This window comes from Siniperca chuatsi, linkage group LG9, assembly GCF_020085105.1.
Source record: "Siniperca chuatsi isolate FFG_IHB_CAS linkage group LG9, ASM2008510v1, whole genome shotgun sequence".
Lineage (NCBI taxonomy): Eukaryota > Metazoa > Chordata > Actinopteri > Centrarchiformes > Sinipercidae > Siniperca > Siniperca chuatsi.
The window spans coordinates 6,346,848-6,371,911 of record NC_058050.1 but is presented as its reverse complement, the minus strand read 5'-3'; the positions used below and the strand labels follow the sequence as shown (position 1 = coordinate 6,371,911).

At 38.2% G+C, this 25,064-nt stretch overlaps 1 protein-coding gene across 1 annotated transcript in view; it reads right to left on the bottom strand.

The window, feature by feature from the left end:
• Positions 1–3,012: 3,012 nt before the first annotated feature.
• The window catches only part of syngap1b (synaptic Ras GTPase activating protein 1b), a 137,765-nt gene continuing 115,713 nt past the window's right edge, over positions 3,013–25,064 (bottom strand). The window contains 5 exon segments of the mRNA XM_044207783.1: positions 3,013–3,790; positions 11,750–11,811; positions 19,273–19,322; positions 19,325–19,344; positions 24,640–24,851. Coding sequence (XP_044063718.1) covers positions 3,673–3,790; positions 11,750–11,811; positions 19,273–19,322; positions 19,325–19,344; positions 24,640–24,851 — 462 coding nt within the window. The 3' untranslated portion in view covers positions 3,013–3,672.

Genomic DNA, 25,064 nt, shown 5'->3' with positions numbered 1-25,064 from the left:
TTGCTATATTCAGTCGAGTCCCCAGTTCCCAGATCCTGCCTACCATCCATGCTCTCAGCAACTCAGCTGGGGAGAGTGTGAGGAAATGATCTGCTCTGCTCACCAAGAGAAGAATCACAGTCCTGAGATGCAGAAAAAATGTAGATGACCCAGATGAGCAAGCACTATGATGCAACCACAAGCTGCAAAGACATACCTGTGATCTAACCACAGATCCAGACACAAAATAAGAGTGAAAGAGCTTGCAAGTCCAGAAAATGAATGTTTCTGTTGCAAACACTGGAAGAAGCAAAGCAGATCGATAACCTAACCTTTGTTTTCAGTTAGTATTCAGATACAAAGTGTGTAATTTCTGACGTGATAGAGGATTTTGTTTCTTTACAATTCATAACCTTGTTAAGAGGGTGTGCCTGCTGTGAGCCTTTATATTTACAATCAGTCAATTAGTCGAATAATCGCATATTCAATTAATCGTCATTTGATCCATTTATCAACCAAAAATACAAAACATTTGCTGGTACCAGCTTCCCAAATGTGAGGATTTTCTGCTTCTATCTGTTTAATATGGTTGTAAATTAAATTATTTGGAGTTTTGGGCTGTTTTTCAGATAAAACAAGCAATTTAAAATTGTCAATCATTTAATTTGGAAAATAATTGACAGATTAATCGATGATTGAAATATTAGTTAGTTATGGCCCTAGCCTTCAAGGAAGTGACCAAACACTACCTCCAGACAAAAAGTAAGCCATGTTTCCTACCATTTAAATGACAAGGCTGGCGATATTTTCTATTTTTGTTGTTGTCAACAAATCCCATGAAAAGTCCAGTGATTTCCTAAAACAGCTGGGCACTGTAGTTTTTAGCGAACATTACTCAAACAGGAGTAAAAAGTGCATTTGTTCGTGACTATTTTCAGCTGCGGATTAATACACATTTGGGGATCTAGTGATTATTTACAGCAGCAGGGCGGTGTATGTGGGGTTGAGTCAAAATAAAGTACAGTGTTTGTGTTCATGGTAATGACGGAACATGTCACCCAGTGCAACTGTGTGGCTCATTGATGTGTTTTTAATAGTTTTTGGACAACAATGATGTTCTTGGGATTTGTTGACAATCAGAAAAATATAGACTATCATCAGATTTACCCTTTAATCTGAAGTGGATGGAAAGTCCAAGTCAATGCATTAAGAAACAGAACACACATTTCCACACCTGTTTAAGAATTTAATTATTTGTTTATTTATTAATTTATTTACGTATTTCTATCTCCAGATTCACCCACCCGAAAAATATAAATTCCGGTGTATTCCAAAAGAAAAAAAGAAAAAAAAGGAACAATGGCATCTTCATCAACCGCATCAAAGGAATTAATCAACAAAAGTGGCAATAATTATTATCATTATTACAATAATAATTGAATGATCAGAATATCCACATTCATAACAATTCCATATACAACTGCAATACACTCTGCAACACCACTCTTCCATTAATATACACAAAATCCCCAAATGTCTGTCCTGTCAAAACAACAATAATGGAGTTTGGGGGCTATGGCTTGTCAAGGGATATGAAGATGAGTGACCAGTAGAGTTAATGGATCTAAAGTTAGTAAGAGTATAAGGGGGGAGGCACACTTATTTAGTAAGGACCTATACAAAAACAAGCAATGTTAAGTAATGACAGTATACTTTCATGGAAGGATTTGCTAGTCTAACCAGATCTTAACAAAAGGTTAGAAGGCGCCATGAGAAGCAGAATTTGGGGAACAAAATTTCAAGAAATATATAAGGGTTGTCGGAATAAATATATAACTCTGAATGACAACCGCTGCAAACATATACCATAGGAACCTAAAGTGAAAGTCAGATACGCAAGAACTCAAAACAGGTCGAGAATTTTCAAAGAAATGCAGATGGAGGTTTCTGGAAAAATTGTCTTAGTCTATATATGTACAAACATTGCTTGGTCACCCAAATCTACTTAGAAAAGCCTTTTAGTTGGTCAGAAAATGAGTGCAAGCTTAACATTATGTGAGTTACTTCTTGTATGAGAGCTTCAAGAATGCAGCTATAAGTGACAGACCTTGCTGATATTCTAAGTCTGCACAGAAAGTGCCTCTGATAGCTCAGTACATTTAAAAACCTTTCCATGCCTCAGTATTGGTAACTTGAGAAGACCTATTCATAGAAAGAGAGAGAAACATTAGAGGAAAAAATAACTGTACACTCTGCATATACAAACAAACTGTATATACACATAGACATACCATATATACACATTTATCCAGTATATACACAAAGATTTAGCCAGTACACACACTTATATACAAACACATTCACTCATTTCAGCAGGACCTCTAACATATCTCTCTCTGTTTCAGTCATAAGTGGAAATGGCAGGGATTTCAACTCAGACTGGTGTCAGTGGAGTCCATCCATAGAAATAAATGGGGAGTTTTACCGCAATTTGACTGCAGAAATGTGGCCACACTGAAACCAAGAGTTCATCCTCTGCTCGGTTAAAACTCTACAGACAGATAGTCGAAGTGGAGTACAAAACAATAGCTGTAAGAATGTCTTCATCCAAAGACTTTCACATCGTCCGTAAATGGAGAGCTCCATGGCGATTGTTGGGCAAGAAACATCTGTCCATTTTTTCTTTTTTGTTTTGAATGATTATAACTAAGAGGAAGGAGGGCACAGGTCACAGCAACGTGCAAAATGCTGTAAGGGGAGTAGGTATAACACAAGTTTGTCCCTTTTGTCACAGTCCTTTAGGGCAATGATTCTCTCCACAAGATTGTCTTAGTAAGAAAACTTGGTTCATATAAAATGGATTATTTATGAACTTCCATTAGATAGAGGCATCTATCTATATCAAGAAATAAATATCTGCTCCGGAAGATTTCTGATGAAGAGTTTTTTTTATACTATTGTAAGAATAAGCAGTATCATAGAAATATAAATAATAACATTCTGTCCCGGTTTTCAAAGTTTTCACTGAAGCAAGAGTTTTGTTCTGAAGCAGTTTCACTTGTTGTATTAGGCTGTGCATATTTAGTTTCCTTTAAAATCAAAGTCTGAAAGAGATTCGAACGGAAGAGCTAAAACTATGAATCGAGAAAGAGATCAAGTGTGTCTAACATGGAGTAAAAATGAAGTGGTTAAATAATGCTTTGAGAATCCTAGATAGATAAAGAGTGAATAGATGAAGAGGAAACAAACGGTAATTTGAAAAGACTATAAGAGAGAGAGATAGAGGTAAATAAATGCTTTGAAAGTAAATCAGCTTTGACTGAAATTTTAAGAGAAGTCAAGCACCTTTGAAATACATCTTACCCACAATACACCTCCCCTCTCTCTCATTTTTAGCATCACGCCATTGTGTTCCTCCGTTCTACTGACTGATCAGACTGCATAGCTGTTCTTTGCATGCTCGGCAGGCTAATAAATGCCAATGTGTCCAGCCTACCTTTTAAAAGTAAAGTGTAGATCCAAGCAAGAGGCGTCAACACATTAAAAAAAAAATCCTGTTATCAAATCAGAGAGAGAGGGCCCAAGTAAAGTAAAAAAACAAAAACAACCAGCATTTCCTTACATGGTCCGCTGGGGCTCTGCACCATCCTTTGAGCAAAAAGAATGGGACCAATGCCCCAAGTTCTCCCTTTGTCAGCCAATCGCGTCACGAGAGAGGGCTCTGGACATTTGGCCATGCCACCCTGTGGACTGCCGATGGTGCATCAACCAATTAGGTTCCACATTGTCCTCCATGAAGCTTTGAGAGTGGCTAGGGGGAGAAAAAAAGGGAGACAGAGAGAGAGAAGAAACGGGGGAGGGTGCTTGATCAGCTGCTATTGAAGCATAGCTAGAGACCGTGTATCTGCATGGTGGCAGTCTTTCCAAAGCTGGACTCATCTCTTTTCTATAGTTTTTGTGTTCAGCTCTGAGGCAACTGCTTGTTTACCTGAGTCACTGAGGTATTTTCACAGCAATGTTAATTTCTCAATAACGTATCATCTCACATCTCTGAAAAGACACTGATGTTCAAACCTAGACCGCTTTAAATCCAACATGCTTCACACACAAGTATTTTTTTCACAAGAAAAAAGTAGCCCTACAAGCTGTCTAAATAGAAGACAATCTTTCCCTGCGTAAGACTGCTAGCATTATTAACATTTGGTGGTTCAACAGTTAAACATTCACTGAAGGTATGAGCTAATCCACTAGCACTGGCCTAGAAAGTACTAGCACTGGCCATGTTGACCTTTGACACTGCAAAGTAAGTGATTTGTTCTCTCTGAAGAGAAAAATGGCTGACTCAAAGCTGATGTGAAACTCTTCAACCCCTCTTGGCTCTTGGTTTAACCTGACACCAGTGTGTGTGAGGCTACAGAGACAAAAAACAAATTCACATCCAGACAAACTTTACAACAGACAGTTCATACACAAAATGAAGGAATATGGATACACATTACAAACATTTCAAAGACTGGTGTTTTCAGAATTTGATACATGAGAAACTGAAGAGTTCATTTCAAAAATACATCATACAATATTTCTAAAATTTACCGTAAATGGTTTACTATAAACTGAGTTAATGCTGTTATCAAATGTTTTCAGAAATAGATGCCACTCTTAATTTTGAAATGAAACTTTAAATTATGAAAGCTACACAAAGAAGTATGTCATTACTGATATTTTTTAAAGCATCAGGGGTGTAATATAGTCTTATCGTCTTAAGCAAGGCGTTATAATGTGCATTTGGTCGGTGACTAGCTAGTCTACTGGCCAAAGGATGCTCAATATATTTATCCCAGGCACTTAATGGCAGGCTTAGCAAACCTAAATGTTTGAAATGGTCTTTTCACACATATTTGGGAACAAGATGATCCTTGTTATCATGTCACACTGGCAATGTTTACTGTAATAAAATGTGGTAAATGCCCCAAACTAAAAACATAATGGGACAATTACTATTTCTGTCATTAGTATTTATATAGCATTAGTTTTGGTGAAAATTGAAAGAGAAAACTGATTTAAATGTTTTTCTGAATTTCGGAAGTATTAATAATGGCACCACTTATCTTTTGTATCTGAACACAATCGACCAACACTTTTTAACTGAAAAAGAAAACCAAACAAACTTTAAAACTGTGAATAAACCCCATGCATCCATTTCATTCAAAATAGCTTCATTGAGTCTTAAAATTATTAGTGTTCTGTATAAACTGAAAATAGCACTTTGGGGCTCTGTCTTCACAAATTTGAAATAACCCGTTCAATCGATGGTCCATCAATTTTGAGCAGCCGGGGAGCTGCTTTTATTAACTGTAAATAAAACCAGAGATTGGAGGAGGGTGCTTCTAAAACACAGATATGGAAACCCCAACAACCCCTTGAGACATAAGAACAACAACAGGATGCACAAAGAACAAAGACAAAGACACATACAAAACATATTGGGGGAAAAAAAAGTCCTGTCAAACACAAATCGCAGGAGAGAGAGAGAGAGAAAAGACAGTGAGTGAATCATGAAAGAGGCAGTGCTATGGCAGACACAGACATTTGACTTGGAAAATGGCACCATTTGTTTCTGTTTAGCACCAGTTTATCACATATCGGTTCTGAGATTGAGAAGAGAAAAATTGCACGAGCTCAGTCCAAAAACAAGAAGTCCCTTAGATTGAAAAAAAGAGAAAAGTTCCCAAAAATGTCTTCGTCTCTCAAACCTCTAAACGCTTGATTTTGTGGCTTTGAATCTCTGTTTTCAGCCCACTGATCATTTCTCTGACTAGCAAAGCTAACTTGGATCTCCATTTGTTACTTCTGTGTCAGATCTCTATTGGAAAACCCTGTTAAAAACACTCAAAGGCACTAAGAAAGCCAGACTACATCACCACATCTCTACCTAAACAATTTGCAGCCTGGCGAGCTCAGGATAGGTATATTTAATGCACCTACATCCATGTGAGTCGAGGGATACGATAAGTTAGCTCATAGCACTTGCTAATGGCTACTATGGAGTCTTTCTATAGTGCTTGTTCCTTACATGTGTTTAATTCTCATGAAGCCACAGACAGGCAATGAGAGCACAGAGCAGATGTTCACATATCGGCTTGGTATGTACGTCAAATGCTTTGTTTGACTGATTCAAACAGTATGTTATAAGGTATCATTATCTTGTCCTGCAAGACTGATACTATCTGAAGCTCCATGTGAGCATCAAGAGAACAAGTGTCCATTGAAGAGCCCTTTGTGTTGTGTGTTCATGTGTTATGCACTGTACAGTAGCTGTATGATTACTACTCGTCTCTCGCACACTTTTCTTCTCTCTCTTGCCCGGGGAATAAGAATATCTATGGCGAATTCTTTTCAAAGCATTGTCTTGCTAAATGGGAAAGACGGGGACAGTGTTTTCCTTTGTGTCATCTCTCTCTGATTTGGCTCAGTGTTGTGTTTGACCTACTCCCCCTTCTTCTGCTATGCCTGTAGTTGCTGTTGCTGTGGTTCCAGTTGCCTGTGAGGTTGTCATGGGGGAGGATGTTTGGTTGCCACGGAGCTCTCCATTCTGACTAGGATGTTGATGAGGAGTGGGTAGAGAGGGAGGGTCTACAGTTTGGGGGAGGACTCCATTGTGGGGTGAGCTGTCAGAGGAAATGCCTGAGGAAGAGACTCTGAGGCCTTGATCGTTGGTTACCGCTCCTCCTCCTCCTCCTCCTCCTCCTCCGCCTCCACCACCTCCCCCTCCACCTTCAGTTTTCACACCGGGGTCTGCAGAACCCAGGGAGGAAAGCTGGTCCTCCTAGCGAGATAGAGAGAGAGGGGAGGGGAAAGAGGAGTGGGAGCAGAGAGAGATGGTCGTAGGAGAGAGGCCATTCAATGAACGATGGGAGGAATGTGAGGAGTGGTAAAGGAGATGTCCAATCAAGGCAGATAACGTGACATGTTAGGGGGAAAAAATCACATGTTGAAGAGGTGTGAGAGTGTGGGAGGACGTAAGAATAGTGAGATTCAGATGGGAAGAGGACAGGGAGGAAAATCACCAGAGAAGGATGTGATTGAATTGCGTGGAAGTGGAAAACATCAACATTGACAAATACAAAGAACCGGTTGGAATGAGTACATGTAAAAGCAATGGCAGTAGCAAAAGTAAGGAAGAATTAGAAAATAAAATACAAGTGATAATGGATTGGAAGAACCACACAGAAAGAAAGAGAGAAACAGACAGAGGAGAGAGAGAGCCAAATGAGTTACGAAGTTGATGCATGACGATACACCAATAGAAATGGCAGCACAGGAAAAGAGACACAGGGAAAGAAGTGATGAAGGGGAATTAAAATTCTTGAGGTCAAAGGGTCCTTATCCTCTTGGGATGAGTAGCAAGGGGTGTTTGTCGGGTGACAGGTGTCAGGAATAGTCAGGAAGTCAAGTGAGTCATTCTTTGCCAATGAGTACAAATCATGTTCAATATCGACTAAGTTTCTATGTAAATGTGCAAGCTTGAGTAGCTGAAAGTATTTTATAGACTATAAAAGAACTATACAATTATGGATTCCAAAAATATCTTAACAGCACATACTGTAGCATCAGCCTGTTACTAAAAACATGCAAAAAACGTCAAGCCACAAAGAGCTCAAAGCCAAATTTTTAAAAGCAAGATGCAAAGGTGCATCCTATAGCCTGGCAGGAAATCCAAACCTCTGTCACATTCACCAACCAAAATGTCTAACCCAAACCCACTGATCACATAGCAATACGTTTCTACATGGGTGTTTATCCTGGGTTGGAGCTTTTGATTAGTGATTAAGTCAAAGTTTGGTTTTGCCATATTTTCTTACTTACATTGGCGCAGAATAACAGCAATGCAATACTAGTTTCGTTATTAGTTTATATCAAGGTCTGTTTGCAAGCCTTCACTCCCAGTCTTGTTCACTGACATCTGTGTAGGAGCAGTGGGGAGAGAAAACAATTGGGTTATTGTGCCAATAGACAACTATGAGGACTCTATTCATAATGATGCTTAATGTATCCAAGAGCTACTGCAAGATGATTTGAATATAGAAGCATTTTGAAAGCTGGAAATCACAGTTTTACCATCAGACCTGGGTAGAACCTCTTGAAATAATTGCACTTGATTATTCTTGCCTGGCACATTTGCTGTGTGGTGTCTAGACATAATTACAGAGACTCTGTGTCCGTGAAAAAAGTATAACGAGTGCAGAGCCATCTGAAAGAGCTTGGAAATATGTGCAATAATTTAACTCAGGTTTGTTCTTTATCAAACATTGGAAACTTTAATGCTTACATACAAGAAGTATGAAATACTGTAACATGAATGGAATGACGTGCTGCAGAGGGGAAAGACGGGAAGTAGGAGGGATAGTTTGGTCTGCATCCAGTAGAGAAATCAAAAGGATCAAAAGCAAATTATCACTGGATAAGCTGTATATGATGAGTGTGTCCATTGTGAGTGGAAGGTGTTTCCATTTCACTTTTAAAAAAAAGTGAAAACAAGACAAAAAAAAATTACCCCAAAATTGGATGTGAATTAGCAGGCCTTTTCTCTTCTCAATCAGAACCAAAATTAATGAAAACATTTTCAGCTGCTAACTGGTGCTATGAACAGCTGCAGTATCTACTATGGTTACATACAGTTACAGGATGCCAGTAACATGACTCCACTAACACTTGTTTCATTATTCTCAAACACAACCAACAGTGTTGTTTAATATCCATGTGTAGACCAATACACATGTCTATTAAACTCAGAAATCAAGCAGCTGAACAAAGACATGGCAAAATGTTTACTGACATCCTTTTTAACTTACCAAACTTGCTTCACTCTCTGTGGGCTGTAGTGTTTGATTACTTGGTGCATTCAATTACAGCTTGGTGTGAGAGTGTTTTTTATGCTAATGCAAATTGTTGTACTGGAGACAGAAACACAAAACACTTAGTGGAGTACTAAAATGTTAGGTGTATAGTAATGATGCAGATAGAGTATTGTACACACAGGTTCTTACCCATCTCCTCCAATCTCCAATCAATTTGAATCGTGGATGCCTAGAGCAAACTGTAAAATCTTTCTCACCTCCACATTTGAAATAAAAACTTGCTTTAAGTGTTGGTTTAATCAATTTATATATGGCAGTTGTTAAATTAAAAGAACCCCAGTATGGCTTAAGATGACTAGCTTGCCAGGTGAAGAGCTTGAAACAAACAAACAAAAAACTTAGTACGCATGTCACACATCATCAGACACACCAACAACTGGCCTATGCCACCATTCAACCAAATAATGTGCCCAGGTGCCAAACACATACACAAACACATAAATATCAGAAATACAGACTCACTAAAAGACACAGAAAACACACAAAAAACATGTGCACATTAATCAGTGTTCTTCGGGGAAGGATTGGGTCAGATACGGAGATTTCCCATAATTCCCGTTGTTTGTCTGAGGGCGTGCTGGGAGGGATGAAAAACTGAATGGAAATGTAAGTTCATGTGTGTAGGAGAAAACAGAGGTTAAAAATATGTGGTGTGAAAGGAAAAAATCTATATTAAAAGAGAATGCACTCAATATTCCAGAGACTTTCAGGCAGATTTATTACCAAGAATGGTAATCTCTTGAAAAAAATCCATGTTTGGACCTGTTTTCAACCTGGTATTTAACAAGTAAACAGGCCCAAAATGTCTTGTTCACAAATCTGGATATAAGTCAGTGATTGTGTGTATTCTGTTTTAATTTGGATTTTTTTGCGTAGCTGCTTGGCAGAAAGTAACAATTTTGCATTCAAAATTGTTTAAAATCTGAAAAGTATTAATTCACTAATGCCCTGTCATTGTGCAGTCATAAGAGCCAGAGGGAATCTGCATCCTGTTTGTAACGAGTTTACATGTAACAGTAATATTGTATATTCTATATACTAATCCTAACCCTTCAGTGGTTATACAGTTCACTATTGTTTATTAAGATTATAATGTTTAGTATATTCAAAGTTAAATAAAGGCAAGTGAAAAATGATGTGACTATTAAATATGATGAAAATCTGAGTTGAATATTTGCAAATGCCAACATCTGAAAATAGCAGAGCCTAAGAATTAATGGTATTCATTGATTATTTAATATTTCTCTGCATTTTAACAATTTACCCAGTGCAAAGTGTTACAGGAAGGTCTCCGTATATGACTTGAAAATCATTCGCAAATAATAATAGTGTTGGCATATATGTCTATGGATTGCTGTTTTACGACTGAAATGTGTGTGTGTGTGTGAACAAGCAATGACATTTTCATTTGTAGAGGGCTGCAACAGTCACACACAAAACATTTGATGTTTAATGTTTTGAAAAGACATTAGAAAGCTCCAAGTATTTCTATATATTTCTGCCAAGGCATGTTTTATGTGCATTGGTCAACATAAAGTGAAAAAGCAACCTAATTCATCTCAAATAATTCAAATAAAATAAACTCCCTATTTGAAGTCTATCACAGAATATTTCCAGAGTTACCAGTGGATACAAGAAGGCAGGCTATTGTGTTGGGAGGGTGACAACAGAACCATAGTAGGTTACCACTTCTTTCTGTCTGGCGAAACAAAAAAAATGTAATTTTTTTGTGTGGTGAAGGAGAAGGAAGATAACTTCATATAATGCCAATCATAGCACTGTGCATAAATTACACATTTTCGTCATCTGCCACAAAAGAAGAGACTTTAAAGCTGCATTAGGCAAGATATGCATATAAAAATAGCCTTTGTAAAAATAGAAACCTCTTTTCAGCCTAAGTCAGAAAGTGGGGCTGTAACAGAGATGAACATCCCATCCCTATAAACTGAGATGGCTTATAAATTCTGATTAGTTTCCTAGATTATACAATTTGGCACCAGGTAGGCCGGTAGCGTGGTTCCAGACATCTAATCATCACCCACATTTCCGATTTCATCAACTTTTCAAAGAGGTGGGCTGTGTGGATGGATGTTTCCCCGGAACGAGAAAAACCTGAGCCAATTACAGCCTTTACTAAAGCTAGTGACGTTACCAAGCTACAGAGTAACAGAGAAGACCCATTGAAAGCGAACGTATTGCGCAACACCGCCTCCGCCACTTCTCGTTTGTCGCAGTGGGGAAGCCATAGAAGTGCTCCAACTGTGAGTCACGAAACATTGTCTATGGGAAAAACAAATGGGACTCAGTTTGTCTTGAGTTAATTAAACACAGCCTCTCTTGTTTTTTTTTCGTTGTTTGCGTTTGTTGTTGTTGTTGAAAATGTTGGAACAGGGCATTCTAAATGTTCAATCCCAACTTTTATTTATCTTTATTTATATTCCAGCCTAGTACATTTGCTATCCTTAAAAGTGATTACAGGTCGGCCTGGTGCTGTGTGCAGTTTACTGATATTGCATTATATGATTTATGGGTACTACAGTTCAGACATATTTCAGTGGAACGCCTCTCGCTGCCAAGTTGGTTAGTGCAGCTTTAAATCTTTGAAATGTTTTGTTGTCACTCTTCCAACACAGAGGTGTGCCCTTCAAGTAACCTCTGTCCAAAATTTCTGTGACAGGCCTCTTCTTTCATGAAAGATAAATGGAACAGTAAGTGGGCCTGTTAGTGTGTTGGCTTGCAGTGAGTTCACAGGGTGCTGCATATGGACAGGGACGCACATAGAGAACAGCAGAAGTGGAAAAGAGGCAGCAGGTTATGGATGGAGAGTGAGAGTTTGCCGGTTTGTTTATTACCTGGATACTCGGGGTGGGACAGGTGCGAGACGGGGCTGCACTAGGATGGACTGACGCCTCCCCTAAGAGAAATCACCGTATCTCATCAACATAGGAGGAGAGGAGAGGAGAGGAGAGGAGAGAAGGGTTGAAAGCAGGAGGCAGGAGGAGGAAGTTGACAGCAAAAGAGGGAGGGACGGCTTGTGTGCAGTGGGGAGGATTAAGAAGGGCAGTGAGGTTTGAAGTAAACAACAGCCACCCAAACAATACATACACAATGCACAACAAAAAGTGAAGAGAAAACAAGGACATAAATATACATAAAAATGCTCACTAGTGCACATTTACATACACATACATAATGGCAACCATACACGCACAACATTATCAGACAACCCAACAGCCTGAAAGCGTTAAAGCAGCGTGCCATGCTGTGTGTCATTAACAGAAATCATGCTTAGGATAAGAAAGAAAAAGGCGTTAAATTGTGCACTCCCATCGACATCTGCATCTGAAAGCAGCTGATTAATCCAACAGATTTTGGAAAGCTGAATCTTGCATGTTTCCTGGTTCAGAAAGGTAAGAAGACATGCTTGTATCAAACATGCAATCATCTACTCTATGAAGAAAAATATATACACACTTGGAAAACCCAGAATTATATTTACATTACTATATCCAAGAAAACACAGAGAAACAACAGGGAATAGAATTTTTGCAGTTTTACCATAACACACACCCACACACTCAAAAATGACCAACATTCAAGAAATTGCAACAATGAGTATGGATAAAAAAGTGCAATCAGATCTTATATCAATGAAACATCGATATGATTAATGTCACTGCAAGCTCAGGAAGCAGTTTCCTCATTAAATACACCTTGCTGATAGCTGCTGATCAAACAAATGTTCACAAAGTTTAGCAACATCTAAAGGAAGGCTCTACAAATGATCAATTTAACAGTGAAATGGTAAAAAAACTGATACGTTTTTACAACAGATAATGTGCAGTAACTTCCAGATAATGTAAAAAGTATAATAAAACGTCTATAAATGATTCGACTTGTTTAATTGGTACTGATTGCCTTATGTTCAATACTGTTTCATAATGTATTAACTCAATTTGTTAAATTATTAGTCAATGTTATTCCATCATCAAATAAACTATATCCCGCCCCTACATAATGTAAATGTTGTTGTTAATGTAATTTATTGGATTAACATGTTTTATTATATTTTCAACCCATTTTGCTGAACATTTTTGCTACCAAATTTCCACAGGGTTTGAAGAAGGTTTGCCCTTGTCGGCCATCGTATAAAGTGTGAGTGCAATTAACCTCTTCACGTGACCTGGACCCAGATAAGCAACAGAACATTGATGGATGTATTAACCAATTAATAGATAATTCATTTAAAAAAACTTAAAGTTACTTTAAGTTTTTGCTAACATTTACATAATCACCAATTATGAGTCGATAAGCCTCCTAGCCACTGTAGCTGGCAATAGTGTTAGCTACAGGTCTGATGCTGCTGATTGAAACTACACAAAAGGATTCAACAGCTAGCAACAATCCACTGTTGCACCAGCGTCACTTGTAGTTTATTGGTGTATAACGTCTCCTGACAGTTTACAAAAATCTAAGAGAGAGGACATGAAGTTAATTGGTGTGAGTGAAGAGGATGCAGAGGACAGGGTTAGATGGAGGCACATGATTCGCTGTGGCGACCCCTGAAAGGGAACAACCGAAAGGAAAAGAAAGATATAAGGCTCGGAAGGTGAAGGCGACAGTGGTGCCCGTGGTCATCGGAGCACTCAGGGCAGTGACCCCGAAACTGGAGGAGTGGCTACAGCAGATCCCTGGAAGAACACCAGACATCTCGGTCCAGAAGTGTGCAGTACTAGGAACAGCAAAGATACTGTGCAGACCCAAGCTCGAAGGATGAGACCACCCGCGGAGGGTGAAGGATGAAGTTTTTTTTTAAATATATATATATATATATATATATATATATATTCAAGACCGCTGTAAATGAAATTCAAGACTTTTTAAAACCTTCTAAGGCCTTTTTTTGAATCAAGTAAATTAAATGATTTTTAAGACTTTTCAAGACCTGCAGATACCATGTTACAATATTTGGCAGTTATTACCTTATCAGTTGCTGAGATGTGCTTTTATGTACAGCAGTTACTAATGCATTCATGTCCTTCTAATAACAGTTCTGAAATCTCAAAATGTCTGAATGGAAGTCAACTTTTTGCAGTGTATTTTTTAGCCATCAGGATACTGTTGTGGGAAGGATTATGGCATCCTACACCTGTGTTATTATGTGAGGTCTAATTAAGTGCGGGGTGTTGTTTTCGAAGTTGGTAGCAGTGGCCTGAGGAAACAATGGCATCATGCCTCTCCCCTCTCACTCCCTTTCAGTTTACTTCCATTTACTCCCCCCACTCAGCTGCTGCATGTGCACCAGTCTCACCCAATAAAGCTGAGTGTCATCACACTGAACTGTCTGCTTGTAGTAAGTGCTATGGTTTATGTGGCCCTGAAGCTAAAATACAAAAAACTAACCTATCATTTCTGAACAGCTTCTCAAACTTCTCACTCAAAGCACCGTCTATTTTAACAACAAGCACCATGAGCTGCATGTAAAGGAGAAAATTAAAGGAGCATTTCAGCATAATGGAATCTCATCTCATCACATTTCTTCCTGTGTTTATACCCATTTATATGGCAGTAATGCAAACACCTGTACAATACAGTATAATCCAATCGAATACAACATCCCTGTGATGCACACTTTGCAAGGTTTACAATGTAATTTTTTTGTCCAGGCTGAGTCAGAGAGAAGCTGTAGTTTTTTAGCCACTATAGCTTTGCGGCAATGTGCATCGGTCTACCCTGAAATATCTCAACAACTATTAAATGGATTTTGAATGAAATTTTCTAAAGACATTCAAGGTCCCATTGATTTTGGTGATCCCCTGACTTGTCCTCTAGTGCCACCATGAGGTTGACATTTGTGGTTTTCTAGGAAACTATTGGATAAATTGCCTTGAAATTAACACACTAAGGTGAACATGGTAAACATTATACCTGTTTAGCATCATCATGTTAGCATTGTCATCGTGAGCATGTTGGCATGCTGACATTAGCATTTAGCTCAAAACCGCTGTGCAAATACAGCCTAAAAGAGCATAAGTATAGCCGCTCATATGGCTGTAAAGTCTTGTTTGTGTTATATTGTAAATATGTTTACTTTATTGTATCCATCCACCGTAGCTCCCACTGGTTTTAACACAGTTATCTTTGTATATTGGGTTTGCTGTTGTTATAAACTGCAGCGGCCATACTTTACTTTTGACCTCAAAGATTCCTCCACTCAGGTCAACTTTTAGTTAAATTTCTATCTCACTTTTTTAACCAGCGACTTTTGTCTCTGTGCTCTCATGAAGATTTTTCATATTCTGAAAAGTATGCCAGAGATTTGTCAGATTTGTCAGATTATCTTTCTTCTGATTTTATTCAGCTGCTTTAACATTAGAAAGAGATTTCTACCTTTTAATAGAAGCATGATACAGACTTCTTGAGTAAAGCAAAAATAATTTTACAAACTGGAAGCACATAGGGCATATGATTTGATAAAATCTTCAAGTGATTAAGGTTATGATTTCACTTTGTATGGTTTGATCTGTTGGAATGAAGGACTCTAGAAATTAAGGAGTTGTACATTCCTCCTTCAGACACCACACTGAAGATAACCTCTAGCACAGTTTGAATGTTAAGCAGGTTGCTGCTTGCAGTGTGCTCTTCTGTAATCCAATAAACTTTTTTGTCAAGGCAGTATTGGAGCTTTAATTGTCACTGGTAGATATAAAGCCATACGTTGCTGCTAAATGCTGGTATTAACCCTTTAATGCTCTTCTTTATGGTTCTGCACACACTTACAAGCTTGTTTAACAATTAATTTATTTGGTTCTAAAAAGTCAGTGTTTCTTTTTTCATACACACTAAGATTAATGAACAACTCCGAACTAACTGATCATTTTACTTGTTAATAGAGAAAGAATAAAGTTTGGTATCAGTAATTCAATGTAATAATTCACTTTAATTCAATCATAGATGTACTGCCAAGTGTAAAGTCGTGTAGCTCTTCTCGGCCTCATTCATCAGTTTCAGCATTATTTTTTATTACAATGTTTGGATGTGATTAAACGAATGATCAACTTGAAGAAAAAGGGGAAAAAAATTATGAATTAGGAATTGTAATGAAGTGAAGCGTGTAGGGAAATCTGAAAGTAAATATTGAGCACAGCACCTGTTAGCATGGAGACGGACACAATAATATGATTTAATTAAAGACAAATTAGCTTTTAAAATATGGTAATTTAGTTTATGGGCACAGATTTTTGCAGCATGAATAGAATTTTGAATATGACACAGATGCAACCTGATATAATGATGTGCACAAACTTTTTTGTGATTACAGATATGTAATTTTCAGTTTTTAAATTACCTTTACAGCTCTAAACCAACAAGCCTTCACGTGACCACTCTGTGAGTACTGAAGCTTATAATTCTTATATGCATTGTAACTAATGTTTGTGTGTTGCATTTCGGCAATTAGCTGTTAAATTCACCTGCCAATGTTTTGGTAACCAACATTCCTGGCAACAGGAAATGAAGGAGAAACATGAGGGAACATATACAATAAAATCCATAGGGTTGCCACAAAGTTACAAAGTAATGTTATATAATAGTAGTGTAATGTTGTCCTAAGGCATAATCCCAAACATTGTGCTGTGTCACAGAATTACATCTTTTAAAAACAGAATAGTAATACTGCTTGAAAACTGTATGCTCAGCCCCAGAAAACAGGTACAACACCTTTTTTGCTGATAACGAACAAGACTCATCATGATTCATTGGTCTTCTAAAAGTCCTGAATCTTTTTCTTTACAGTAAATGCGAGTCTCTCTTGGTTTTATCTATTTATTTTTGTTATAATCTGCACTAAATAGAATCCCACATACTTTTTTCCTAATTGCCTACACTTTATGGCACTCAATTCACCATCCTATACTGCAAACTTTATCCATATGGCACCCAATTGAGCTTACAGAAAACACAATATTTGCAAATAGGAACATGCAACGTGCATCACAGTAGAGCTGCAACGATTAGCCGATTGGTCAATCGTTAGTAATAATCGTTAGTTGCAGCCCTATATCACAGGTTACATTAGTGACATAGACAGAAGCATGGTAACTACTCCCTGTAATAGTAAGGACTTGTGCTCATATTATTAATGCTAAATATATTTTTATATTTATTTTCTAAATGTATAGCCTTGTGGGATTTCTCAGAATATTAGTTGTAATAATGACCATCAGTGTGATGCTCTGAAGTTTCTGTCAGCTCTTCACTTGGGCATGTTTCCTTATTTTTTCCCTCCCTTTTGATGGGTAACTAGAAATCTACCGTGAGGCATTTCTTTGTTTTGCAATTAATTGACAAAAATTCACAAATACAACCAAATGAAAGAAGGAACATATCAAGTGGGGCTACTGTTTGAACTCGCTTACACAGAAATTCGTTTTTTGAAGGCTAGGATTAGCATTACAATGTGTCACATGAACTCACAGCAATAGGTTTATGAGAGAACCTGGCTTAAAATGTGTCCCCTAAACCTAATAACTGGTTGGGCCACCCTTAGCAGCAACAACTGCAATCAAGCGTTTGCGCTAACTTGCAATGAGTCTTTTACAGCGCTGTGGGGGAATTTTGGCCCACTCATCTTTGCAGAATTGTTGTAATTCAGCCACATTGGTGGGTTTTTGAGCATGAACTGCCTTAAGGTCATGCCACAGCATCTCAATAGGCCACTCCAAAGTCTTCATTTTGTTCTTCTTTAGCCATTCAGAGGTGGACTTGCTGGTGTGTTTTGGATCATTGTCCTGCTGCAGAATCCAAGTTCGCTTCAGCTTGAGGTCACGAACAGATGGCCGGACATTCTCCTTCAGGAGTTTTTGGTAGACAGCAGAATTCATGGTTCCATTTATCACAGCAAGTCTTCCAGGTCCTGAAGCAGCAAAACAGCCCCAGACCATCACACTACCACCACCATATTTTACTGTTGGTATGATGTTCTTTTTCTGAAATGCAGTGTTACTTTTACGCCAGATGTAATGGGACACACACCTTCCAAAAAGTTCAACCTTTGTCTCGTCAGTCCACAGAGTATTTTCCCAAAAGTCTTGGGGATCATCAGGATGTTTTCTGGCAAAAATGAGAAAAGCCTTAATGTTCTTTTTGCTCAGCAGTGATTTTCATCTTGGAACTCTGCCATGCAGGCCATTTTTGCCAAGTCTCTTTCTTATGGTGGAGTCATGAACACTGACCTTAACTGAGGCAAGTGAGGCCTGCAGTTCTTTGGATGTTGTTGTGGGGTCTCTGAATGGCTGAAGAAGAACAAAATGAAGACTTTGGAGTGGCCTAGTCAAAGTTCTGACCTGAATCCTATTGAGATGCTGTGGCATGACCTTAAAAAGGCAGTTCATGCTCGAAAACCCTCCAATGTGGCTGAATTACAACAATTCTGCAAAGATGAGTGGGCCAAAATTCCTCTACAGCGCTGTAAAAGACTCATTGCAAGTTAGCGCAAACGCTTGATTGCAGTTGTTGCTGCTAAGGGTGGCCCAACCAGTTATTAGGTTTAGGGGGCAATCAGTATTTCACACAGGGCCATGTGGGTTTGGATTTTGCTTTCCCTTAATAATAACAACCTTCATTTAAAAGCTGCATTTTGTGTTTACTGGAGTTATCTTTGACTAATATTTAAATTTGTTTGATGATCTGAAACATTTAAGTGTGACAAACATGCAAAAAAAATCAGAAATCAGGAAGGGGGCAAACACTTTTTCACACCACTGTATATGCATGTATATGCATACACATTCACACGCACACACTATATTCACAGCATGACTCATGCTTGGAGGTGGGCTTGTTCAATTTGACAGGATAAGAAAGGGTGCGGGTTGAGAGCATGAAATGAAAAGTACCCTACTAAAGAGGGAAGCTCCTGAAGACACAACAGCACCATCAACACCACGCAGCATTTGGGGCTCAGGTGTTCAATAACCTGAGTGTAAGTCTGGTTCTACATCATGTGTGAAACAGGTTTAAGGATTTTCAACCCCGACATGCTCGGCAAAAACATTTGACAGAAACAACTACACAATTGGCAACATCATCACAGACCGAGATATGCTCACAAACCCAGCTAGAGTCAGACATCTCGATAACTTGAGCTGAGTATGCAAACAGCAACACTCTTTGATCTTCAAAGCTCCCAGGTATGTTGGCAGACAGATGGCAGTCAAACCCAAACACAGGGACAGGGCAAGACAATCAGAGGGACCACATACACACAGCAGACAAAATAATAACAGTAGCAGGGAAAGAAGAGAGGTAGAGGGGGGAGAGAAGATAGCACGGGCCATCGTACGGACTCGACGAGAGAAGAAGCAGTCTCACAGACCTGATCAGCGAAAATCCTGGTTTTTGGCTCAATCACGGGTCCTCCCTTAACTCATCCTCCACAGCCATGAGTCTTGGAAGCAGAGAAAGAGGGGGGGGGGGGATGACAGAAAGAGAGGGAGTATTATGAATTCAAGATGATACTTAACAAGAAGTTGAGCAGGTGTGTCTCCAACATCTGTCTCAACAACACCACAGTGAAAAGATGTTGGTTACCTGTATCTCAAATCTGAATCCCAAACCCGCTAGGCAGCTCAATCTTTTAAGCCCATGCAAATGTCTAGCAGCAGTAACCCAAGCCATGCTTTCTGAGGCACTGCCAATTTTTACTGGTGGAGCCTTTTCTCTTCTCGCCCCAATGGGATTCATCAAAGCATTTTTATCCATTTTAAGGTATTTTCAAAGTGCAATTACAGCCAAGTGTGGACAATTACACTCAGTTATGTGAAGTGAATGGTAACAGATCCCGATCATCCCCAGGGAATTGCCCATCTTATGTAACATGGACTGATCAAGGCACTGGTGGAAAATCCTTTGACTAATCATTTCAAAGACTTTGCTCGCAGATATGAGCGAGCTTACTGCTTAAGTTTTCATGAGCCATTGGAAAGTGCAGGTTTCCCAGCTCTAGTGATTATCCAAGTGCCAGGGATTTACTCCAGATAGGGTCATTCAAGGATATTTCTCACACAAGGTTATCTTGCAGTTACAAAGTCAACTGGCTAAACTGTGAATATTGTTATGTTGATAAATGCCAAATAGAAGTTAGTGTGAATAAAAAAAAACTTTTCACATGATAGGTTTCATTGGATTTGCTTTCATGACTTTCCATCCGTTTTACAAGATTTCAAAGCAGCAGTATAAACATCCTTGCAATTTACTGACATGAAATAAGCTTGCTGGAATATTATCCCTTTTTAATTGTAACTTTGCAAATTTATGTCAAGTTGTCTGGGTAAAACGATTGTCATTCATGTGTTCATTAGGCCACTAAGCCAATCAAACCGCTCAATCAAACAGGAAAATTTAATTGCCACCATGTTTCAGTGCAGAATAAATATTCCACCAATCACGTCATATTGTGTCACTCAATTATACTTTCCGCACATTCGTATAGTTATATATGTATATATATATACAGAACACAGAGAGGCACGTGTTTGACAATAAAGAACGAAAATCCACAGGTGAAGTTTCAAACATAAGTGTTTGGATGTTTTATTCCATAAATAATGTACAGTGTTGAGAGTTATTTTACAAAAGAAGAGATTAGGAAAAGAAAAGAATCAATCATACTGTAAGCACAGACAGAAATATAAGCACTGTCCCAAAAAACAATGGAATGTAACATGGGTATACAGCATTAAGATTTTGACATGACTTCCAGAGGCAGACAATGATTCATGTGGGTGATATGTTACAAAAAAAAAGTTAAGCCTTTTATATCCAGTTGTACTTCAAGTAGTGTGCTTTTGAGGTCAAGTCGTACACGTAGTCAAAACAATGTGTGTATCTACCAACATGAGGTCACAATGTCTGAATATTTTGCTACAGAGAAAAAAGGCAGGAGACAAAGGTGTCAAATAGGATGTAAAGTTAATGTAAAGTCAATGGAAAGAAACAACAGACCTGGATCAAACAGAAGCTGCAAATACTTTCTTTTTTTTTTTTGCCAAAAAGTGCAACATATAGTGCGTGTCTTTTACTGAAAACTTACCTTTCAACATTGGATTGGTGTTGATGCAGCAGACCCCCACCCATCTGGTTAAAACAAACTAAGAATTATTTGCAACTATTTGACACAGGTCCGTATAAAAGTGACTATAAAACCTTGGCTGTTGCTACAAGCCATGTCAATCAGACCAATATTGATCACACACACGTCAAGCCAAATCTCATTACCACTATGAATTCATTTGCAAGATATAAACAGTTTTGCCGTAGTACAATCTATACAGCCTATCAATATATTCTTGCTACAAAAGAGGCGGATATACTGACACCAGAATATTATCTATATCTCTGGAAAGGGAAAAAGAAAATAATATGGTTGCCCTTTTAATAATAATATTTAAATCATACTAACTGCATAAGTTAAATGACAGTACTGTCTAACTTTCTTAAACAACTATTCTGATCACCATGTCACTGGACACCACCAATGACGCACTGCAGGTCAAAAGTCATATCAAGCATATACAGCAAAATCATACAGATATAAGAAAATCTTTTTCGCTCTTATTAATAAATAATATCCATTGTAGTCTTTCATTTAAAATGCAGATAAATTCACAAACACCATACAGATAAGCCAAAAACAAGTTGAGAACTTAAGAACACACTTTGCAGAACATATCGTTGTCAAAGAGTCACGTCATTGTTGTCATGTTGTCTCTGTGGTATTTTGCACTTTACAGTATTCCAGGTATTTATTTTTTTCTGTTAAGATACTGTGGATGGCACCTGGTAAAAGATTTTGGCAGGAAGTTACTGTTTCTTTATGTACACAAGATGCATACAATAGACCTCAGCAGGATCCTGCATGTGCATTTGCACAGACAGCACTTGTAGACATATTGTATCTATTATTGCGCTTCTCCTGCTAAAAAGTTAGCTATTGCAAGGATAAAATAGTTATAATCTCACTCTCAATAGAATTCATATATATCTCATATATTATTATTGTTATGGCTCTTGCATCACAGACTTTAATATGCTATGGATTTATAGTTAAAAATAGATTATTACTATGACAGGTACAATTAAGACCATTCCTTTTTTCCCCCTACTGCAAACTCACTGCATCTCTCCAACGTAAATCTGTTGTTCAGTTCACAGCAAACTGCTTGGGGAAGATAAATAGTTTATATTTATAATTACCAAAATTCATTAAAATAATTCTGACAAAAAAATGGGGAGTCTATAACCAACTAATGGGATCACTACCATAAAGAAAAAATATAGATACAAGTGCTACAGGTAAAGTGGATTCAGTCTTTTCAGTGGATTTAACCTAACCTAAAACTCAATATTTGGCTTTGGTTTAAATTAGATTGTTGAGAACAAAAAGTGTATCTGGTCTAATGACAGATATTAGATTTGCTCTGAGCTTAAAGAGTAGTTTATGCACTGACCATTAAGGCTTCTCTGAAAGAAAATCTCAAAAAAACACAACACTAAGCATTTTAGTTCTGCAGATAAAGAGATAGAGAGATTTTTTCAAGCCTACATAGGAGCCATGAATTCAGGATCACGTACCCTTCCTTTATGCAGAACCTGAGCTTCAACGCAATGTATTTGAATGTGAAAATTTAACATAAGGCTATGTTTACACTTGTCATCTCACTAAGATTTTGTAGTCCAATCTATCTGATGCCCTGAGACCATGCTTCTTGGCATCCACACTTCCTGGCCCCTTTGCATTGCTCATATGTGTGTTAAAAAATGTGTCCAGATGATGCAGTTGCAATGCATTCAATGGTATGGTCTGGCTCAGTAAATTGTGAGTAAAACTGACTCGGAAGCATCCAGATCTGCTACTTAATTCATCCTTGTGTGGTTAGATGATAAAAGTCACACAAGTGCAAGCCTCAGAGATATCAGTGTCCTGCACACTTTGCTTTATGTGTGCAGCAGATTTACAGTATTCGCTTTAAGCTTATGCTCCAGGGGAGCAATAATCAATGGTTTGGCTTTAAGTGCTCTGATAAAGTTTAATCTATTGTGTGGCATATTTCCTTGATGCCTATGTGCTTGAATCTTCATCATTGTCTGTGATGTTCTCCCCTCTTCATATTACACCATAGCATTGTATGAATGTAAAAAGGGAGAGAGGTATCGGTCCCCATGTTCACTCTGTAGAAAGATCAGCAGTCCTTCACTGAACATGGTTCACCTTGATTTAAAATGGAAGAGCTAATATTAAACCATTGTCTTCCATAGTCCTGTGCCTGAAGGTCCAAAACAATGCTTTGTGTTGCTTTAAAAAGTGCAGACATGTTTCTGAAGTTATCAAATTTTCAATCCTCTTGTGCTTTTACAGTGAAAATCAAGCTGTGGAATCATCTGAAATGATCCCGAGATCCAGTTAAAAGCTTGTTCATAATAATGGCTGATGATAAGTGCTACAGCACAAGGATATGGGAATGTGTTTTAAGGATGGTTTTATATACAATGTTAGGGCGTTAAAGATGTTTTCCCATAAAAGACGAGCAGGACTGTCTCTGTCTTCATTCCATGTCTTCTTTCCTGGAGTGGATTAGAAGTGGCAATATTCTCTGTCACAGATATCCACCCTTCAGTTGCAGACCACAGACTATTATAAGATGTGAACAAGAAAATATTGTACTCTTTTCCTTACAGAGCCTTTTATCTGAACTCTCTCCACAACAGAAAATAAATCAAACTAAATTTGGGCAGCATTGCTAATGTGCAGTAACACTTAAAATGCTCAAGGAATCCTTAGAACACAGCAAACATTTGGTTTTCGTGCCTGAATACAACTGAGATACGATCAATATTCCACTCTTTTCCCATCAACTACTTAATTTTGTGGCTGATCAATAAAAACTAAAGACTGCACTCTAAAACTACACCATTACAATTTCACCCAAGCACTCAATAAATTAGGACTCAGCTGGAGTTTTCCACAGTCATCCAAATATGATGCTCTTGAATAACAAGTAAACCATGTTGTTAGGTTATGATAGTGGATTTGCTACAACGAGAGCTTATAGGACAAAGACTCCTTTGTCAAGCTTAACTCAGTTGAACAGAACCAACTGCCAAGGGAACATGCCCTGCATGCTTATCAAAGAAGATATAGATCTCTGTCTTCCTTAATCTAGTCTCTCATTTAATTTGTCACTCATTACATGTCTGCAGCTTTGGCTTTCAATATACAGTACAGCTTTCTGCCTTTCTCCTAGGGCTGTAGTACTTAATGAAACTGAAACAACCTCCTACCCTCCAATATTCTTTGCAAGATAATAACCCCTGTAAATAGAGTCATATTCCGATATGCAATATACAGTATGTATCTTAGGAAAAAACATCATTGCTTCAAGTTCATGTTTCACTCTTGTTAAATAGAATCCAATATGCTAAAGTTGTACTGTGCCAAAGACTTCTGCTTCCACTTACTCCTCAGAAGTATGATAATGCATTTTAATTTATGCTTGCAATCTTTATCTGAGAGAATGTCACTTTTTCCACATGTTTTGGAAGAAAACTCACATAGTCTATTCACCAAACGTGTCACAATAAACAAAAATAAAGTCAATGTGGGCCGCCAAAGGCCTCCCTATAGAACACCACATGACGTCTTAGCTGTCTTTAGCCCTCTATCCCAACAACAGCCTCCATTTACCTGCTAATTATTCCTTTAATTTGGGAGTCTTTCTCCACTTGTTGTAGCCGTAGCCTCCTCTCACTGTCATCGAGTCGATTCTGGTACTGTAGAAGGATCTTATTGGTCTGCTGCTCCTGCGTGAGGAGCCTCCGCTCGTACTCCTCCAGCTTTTTGTGGGACATCACCAGGCGCTCCTTCAGGGAGTTGATCTCCTCCTCGTACTCCCTTACCTGAGGCAGAGATATGGAGAGAATGCTAAATTAGAAATGTTTAAACCGGATTAGTATTTGCATGCCTTGACTTCTCAGTGGCTAGTGGAATTGAAAGTTCTTGCACATTCACACTGGAAAGTAGAAAACCACCTCCAAATATTCCAAATTACAGTGGCTGCTGGCATGAAGGCTGATGTACAGCGAATATACCAAACACAGAAAAAGATTTAT